The sequence below is a fragment of the Prionailurus bengalensis genome, chromosome D4, assembly GCF_016509475.1.
Source record: "Prionailurus bengalensis isolate Pbe53 chromosome D4, Fcat_Pben_1.1_paternal_pri, whole genome shotgun sequence".
Lineage (NCBI taxonomy): Eukaryota > Metazoa > Chordata > Mammalia > Carnivora > Felidae > Prionailurus > Prionailurus bengalensis.
The window spans coordinates 91,390,277-91,396,276 of NC_057359.1; the positions used below are offsets into that span (position 1 = coordinate 91,390,277).

The window sequence follows — 6,000 nt, forward strand, 5'->3', positions numbered from 1 at the left end:
CCCGCCGGAGGACCCCCCTCATCCACGGTGGCTCTGTCTGGGGAGGGGTGTCCGCTCTCGGAACAGACAGCTGTCTGGGCCCCCAGCTCCGGTGACAGCCCCGCTCCCTCCTCCCCACCTCTGCTCTTCAGAGACGTGGGGGGCCAGGAGGACCCCCCACCTTCGGATGAACCCGCGTCTTCCGTGTCCCTCCTCCTCCAGCGCGGCTGCCTCGGGTTGCCAACCCGGAATCAGCCCCTTCCAGCACCCCCTGCCCCGGCCCCTACCTGCCGTGTGCCAGGTGGTCCCGGAGGTCAGCCGCTCCCGCTCCAGCAGCACTGCCCCGCTCACGCCCAGCTTGGCCAGGTGGTACAGGGTCTGGCAGCCCAAGCTGCCCCCGCCGATGACCACCACGTGGGCTGTGCTGGGCAGGGGCTGACTTGGGCCCCGGGCCACCGTCGAGGGGCCCTGGGGGTCCTTCAGGGTCCGCCGGTACGGCACGCTCTTCTCGGCGGTGGGGCCGGCCTGGCCGGTCAGGGCACGCAGCCCCAGGCCCCGCGTCCGGCCCCGGCGAGGGCATGTGGCGGCCACACGCAGGGCTCTGCTCAGCGAGGCCATGGGGACTCCAGACTCAGCACTGCAGGGAGCTGGGGAGAGAGCCGGGGCTGGCTGGGGCGCGGAGGGGTGGGGGCTGCACCAGGTGACACCCGGGGGGGACAGCCTCCCATACCCTCCAGGCCCTCCTTCCTCCGCCTCCCCGGGGCCCCGAGTGCACCTGCAGCCCAGTGCTCAGGGACTGAGGGCCTGTGGGCATTGGCGAGCCCAGGGCGACCGTGGTGGGAGGCAGGAGGTCCCTGCCAGCCCAGGGGCGGGCTGCTGGAGTAGGTCATCGAGGGGACATGACTGCAGGTTGACCCACGAGCTGGACCCAGGCAGTCAGAGGCCCCTCACCCCCTCCCGCATCCCGGGAATGTACATTCTGCCCCCGTTCCCACAATGGGAGCCGTTTTCAGGAACGAAGGCTCGAGGGAGCAAAGCGTCGCTGAGACCCTCTGGACAGTTCGAGTGACTGAGCCCCGTAAGGCCGCTGTAGAAACTAAGATCTGGTAGGTGGGTGCAGAGACCCACTGTCTCCCGGCCCCGAGACGGGCCTCGTTGCGAGGCCCCTTGCTTGCTAACCCTGCCACCTGCCACCGACAGTGGCCTGCTTCTGTCCGTCTCTCTTCGCCCTCCGTGGATGGACATGGACAGTGAACCGGGCTGTGACCGAGCACCGGCCCCGGGCTGGGGGGGGGGGTGTCAGGGGCACAGGGGAGGTGGGGAGCAGGGGGGTGTCAGGGGCACAGGGGAGGTGGGGAGCAGGGGGGTGTCAGGGGCACAGGGGAGGTGGGGAGCAGGGGGGTGTCAGGGGCACAGGGGAGGTGGGGAGCAGGGGGGTGTCAGGGGCACAGGGGAGGTGGGGAGCAGGGGGGTGTCAGGGGCACAGGGGAGGTGGGGAGCAGGGGGGTGTCAGGGGCACAGGGCAGGTGGGGAGCAGGGGGGTGTCAGGGGCACAGGGCAGGTGGGGAGCAGGGGGGTGTCAGGGGCACAGGGGAGGTGGGGAGCAGGGGGGTGTCAGGGGCACAGGGGAGGTGGGGAGCAGGGGGGTGTCAGGGGCACAGGGCAGGTGGGGAGCAGGGGGGTGTCAGGGGCACAGGGCAGGTGGGGAGCAGGGGGGTGTCAGGGGCACAGGGCAGGTGGGGAGCAGGGGGGTGTCAGGGGCACAGGGGAGGTGGGGAGCAGGGGGGTGTCAGGGGCACAGGGGAGGTGGGGAGCAGGGGGGTGTCAGGGGCACAGGGGAGGTGGGGAGCAGGGGGGTGTCAGGGGCACAGGGCAGGTGGGGAGCAGGGGGGTGTCAGGGGCACAGGGCAGGTGGGGAGCAGGGGGGTGTCAGGGGCACAGGGCAGGTGGGGAGCAGGGGGGTGTCAGGGGCACAGGGGAGGTGGGGAGCAGGGGGGTGTCAGGGGCACAGGGCAGGTGGGGAGCAGGGGGGTGTCAGGGGCACAGGGGAGGTGGGGAGCAGGGGGGTGTCAGGGGCACAGGGCAGGTGGGGAGCAGGGGGGTGTCAGGGGCACAGGGGAGGTGGGGAGCAGGGGGGTGTCAGGGGCACAGGGCAGGTGGGGAGCAGGGGGGTGTCAGGGGCACAGGGCAGGTGGGGAGCAGGGGGGTGTCAGGGGCACAGGGCAGGTGGGGAGCAGGGGGGTGTCAGGGGCACAGGGCAGGTGGGGAGCAGGGGGGTGTCAGGGGCACAGGGCAGGTGGGGAGCAGGGGGGTGTCAGGGGCACAGGGCAGGTGGGGAGCAGGGGGGTGTCAGGGGCACAGGGGAGGTGGGGAGCAGGGGGGTGTCAGGGGCACAGGGCAGGTGGGGAGCAGGGGGGTGTCAGGGGCACAGGGGAGGTGGGGAGCAGGGGGGTGTCAGGGGCACAGGGGAGGTGGGGAGCAGGGGGGTGTCAGGGGCACAGGGCAGGTGGGGAGCAGGGGGGTGTCAGGGGCACAGGGGAGGTGGGGAGCAGGGGGGTGTCAGGGGCACAGGGCAGGTGGGGAGCAGGGGGGTGTCAGGGGCACAGGGGAGGTGGGGAGCAGGGGGGTGTCAGGGGCACAGGGCAGGTGGGGAGCAGGGGGGTGTCAGGGGCACAGGGCAGGTGGGGAGCAGGGGGGTGTCAGGGGCACAGGGGAGGTGGGGAGCAGGGGGGTGTCAGGGGCACAGGGCAGGTGGGGAGCAGGGGGGTGTCAGGGGCACAGGGGAGGTGGGGAGCAGGGGGGTGTCAGGGGCACAGGGGAGGTGGGGAGCAGGGGGGTGTCAGGGGCACAGGGGAGGTGGGGAGCAGGGGGGTGTCAGGGGCACAGGGGAGGTGGGGAGCAGGGGGGTGTCAGGGGCACAGGGGAGGTGGGGAGCAGGGGGGTGTCAGGGGCACAGGGCAGGTGGGGAGCAGGGGGGTGTCAGGGGCACAGGGGAGGTGGGGAGCAGGGGGGTGTCAGGGGCACAGGGGAGGTGGGGAGCAGGGGGGTGTCAGGGGCACAGGGCAGGTGGGGAGCAGGGGGGTGTCAGGGGCACAGGGGAGGTGGGGAGCAGGGGGGTGTCAGGGGCACAGGGCAGGTGGGGAGCAGGGGGGTGTCAGGGGCACAGGGGAGGTGGGGAGCAGGGGGGTGTCAGGGGCACAGGGGAGGTGGGGAGCAGGGGGGTGTCAGGGGCACAGGGGAGGTGGGGAGCAGGGGGGTGTCAGGGGCACAGGGGAGGTGGGGAGCAGGGGGGTGTCAGGGGCACAGGGCAGGTGGGGAGCAGGGGGGTGTCAGGGGCACAGGGGAGGTGGGGAGCAGGGGGGTGTCAGGGGCACAGGGGAGGTGGGGAGCAGGGGGGTGTCAGGGGCACAGGGCAGGTGGGGAGCAGGGGGCCGATAGGAGACCTGGGGAAGTAGGGTCACCGGTGAGGGAGGGCAGGGAGGGGGGAGGGGACCTGAGCACTGAGGACAAGCAGGAGCTCAGGTGTCAGGGGGATCCAGGACCCAGAGAGGTGACCTCCAGAGGGGGAGAGGCAGGCTGCAGGGGGAGGGGGCTCAGCACACGGGGCAGGGTATCTTCCTGAGCACCGCGCCCCGCGTCCCACAGGTCTGCAGGAAGAGCCCCCGGCACGGCGGTGTGGTGATGGGACAGGTTTGGCAGTGGGGGGGAGACCGAGGGAGGTGTCAGTCCCCAGAGGGCCTGGGCAGGGGCCGCGGTGAAGGAGTCACCTGGGCACACAGACGGGAGCGTGGGGGTGGGGGGTGGGGGGAGGGGAAGCCCCCTCCCTGCCCCTCTGCCTCCTCCTCGGTGTCCCCCAGGGGCCTTCAGGGCTCACCTCAAATCCCTCCTCCTTCAGGAAGCCCTCCCAACCAGAAAAGTCACATAATTGCAAGAACACGACAGGAGGCCCACCTCCTAAGGAGCGAAGGGGCCAAGAGGTGTCTCCCTGGGGGTGTATCCTGCCCACCACGGGGAGGACAGGGCCGCTGGGAGGGGCCTCCCGGGCCCCCTTCTGGGGTCAGTAGGACAAGCAAGAGAGATTTAGTGGTGAATGTGAGGTGCACGGGTGCCACCTACAGTCATAGTCGTCGTGACTGATATTCATGACCTCGTTAATTTAATTTAAAAAGTCGACCTCTGGGGCGCCTGGGTGGCTCAGTCGGTTGAGCGTCCGGCTTCAACTCGGGTCGTGATCTCGCGGTTTGCGAGTTCGAGCCGCACGTCGGGCTCTGTGCCGACAGCTCGGAGCCCGGAGCCCGCTTCGGATTCTGTGTCTCCCTCTCTCTCTGCCCCTCCCCTGCTCGCACTCTGTCTCTCTCTGTCTCTCAATAATAAATAAACGTTAAAATTTAAAAATAAATAACAAACAAATCAAATAAAAAGTAGACCTGTTTCCAAGAGTGTGCCAGGTGCCAAACTTCCTCCTTCAGCAACCGAGAAATGCTCTCAGGTAGGGGAGGAGAGCAAGGTGCTGGAAGGCGGGCTAAGGTGGCCAAGGCCACAGGGCGGCAGAGTGGCCGAGCACAGCCCCCCGGCCTGCAGGCTCTCCCGGGACCTGGTCTGGGGGAGGGGAGCCTCGCCGCCACACCTCAACAGTGGGGACGCGGGTGAGGGGCCCAGCTGTCCGGCTGCTCAGGGCTGCCCGCGCGCCCCACCCCCCCCCCCAGCGGGGTGGGGGGGGACAAGGCATCTCAGTCCCTCTGCCCCCCTTTGCCCCCCAGTCTAAAGGCCCACCTGCCTCCTGCCCACAGAGGGGCTCCCCGGCCACGTATCTGAACTTACCTTCTGTCTCCAAAGTGCCCTAATCTTCCAGGAACCCCCAACAGTGGCGCCCTGCCAGTGGAAAGTCGGCGTCACGTGGCTGTGGGGCACGTTCAAGGCTGGGCATCCGCCCCCGCGCCCGCCCGCGCTGCCCCTTCCCCGCTCCCGTCCTGCCAGCTCAAGTGCCTCCCGCCCCGGGGGCCGCCACGTGCCCCCTCCCCACCCTCCGGTGGCCCGCGGGGTCTCCCGGGGGGCGGGGACGGGGGCCTGGGGCTCTCCCGGTGCCGCGGGGCCGCCGGTGCTCCCCCGACCCGAAGCAGCTGCTTCGACGTGAACTCGCTCTCCTGCCCCGCTGACCCTCTCCCGCCCCGGTCAGCAGCGTGGCCCGTGTGTTCCCCGGGGTGAGGGCGCGCAGGGCAGCCCAGGGCGCGGGGGCATTAGGACGGGGTGGGGACTTGAGCGACAATGTCACCTGAGCTGTGAAGCCGGAGCCAGAGGAGCGCTCCTCAGAGGCTGTGGGGTGAAGGAGGTTGACGGAGCCTCCGCCTGGTGGAGGAGGGCTCGCGCCCTCGCAGCCCGAAGGTTCCTGCAGCCAGAGGCGGAGAGAAGTCTTGATCTGTCCCAACCCCGCCCGCCCAGGGGAGGGCCCGGGCCCTGCCCCTCTCGGGGTCGGGGGTGGGGGGGGACCTCCAGCCGGCCACTGCTCCGCTTGGCGCCCCCTGCCAGTGCCTGGCCCAGGGGCTGCAGGGTGCCGTCCCTTCCTTCCTCCTCAGCAGCTTCCCAGCGGGACCCGGGCGGCCCGCCCCCGGCCCGCCCCCGGCCCGCCCCTGTCACCGCCCCCCACCCCGCCGGGAGGGACCGCCCACCGCCTCTGGCTTCTTGGCTGCCAGGGCCGCAAGCCTGTGGGCGGCAGAGCAGTGCTGTGGACCCCGAGGCCCCATTAACCCTGGGTGTTGGTGCGGGTGACCTCACCTCCTCATCGCTAAAACAGGGGTTACAGGTATGCTCCGGTGCCCCCGTGCACCCCTGCCTGCCCGTGCCTGTCTGTGCTCTCCAATGCCCCCAAATGAGCTTAGCACAGGTGAGGTGGGCAAAAAGTGCTGGGTAAGCAACAGGGTTGTGCCAGGCCCTGTGGCTCGTGAGGGCCCCTGGGGAGGGGATCCAGGGCCCTCGCAAGCACCTGCCTGTCCAGCTCCGGCTTGCTTGCTCCCGGGGGAGGGG

At 70.5% G+C, this 6,000-nt stretch overlaps 1 protein-coding gene across 2 annotated transcripts in view; it reads right to left on the reverse strand.

Moving 5' to 3' along the window:
- Positions 1 to 5,579, reverse strand: part of SARDH (sarcosine dehydrogenase) — a 62,987-nt gene extending 57,408 nt beyond the window's left edge. The window contains exons 1-4 of one of the 2 annotated variants that reach the window (XM_043566988.1): positions 5,467 to 5,579; positions 5,252 to 5,365; positions 4,801 to 4,851; positions 267 to 626 (exon numbers count right to left, since the gene is read on the reverse strand). In XM_043566988.1, coding sequence (XP_043422923.1) covers positions 267 to 597 — 331 coding nt within the window. In that variant the 5' untranslated portion in view covers positions 598 to 626; positions 4,801 to 4,851; positions 5,252 to 5,365; positions 5,467 to 5,579. Of the gene's footprint in view, positions 1 to 266; positions 627 to 4,406; positions 4,465 to 4,800; positions 4,852 to 5,251; positions 5,366 to 5,466 lie in introns of those variants that run through there. The other variant, XM_043566989.1, reaches the window with a different exon arrangement.
- Between the last annotated feature and the right edge of the window lie 421 nt (positions 5,580 to 6,000).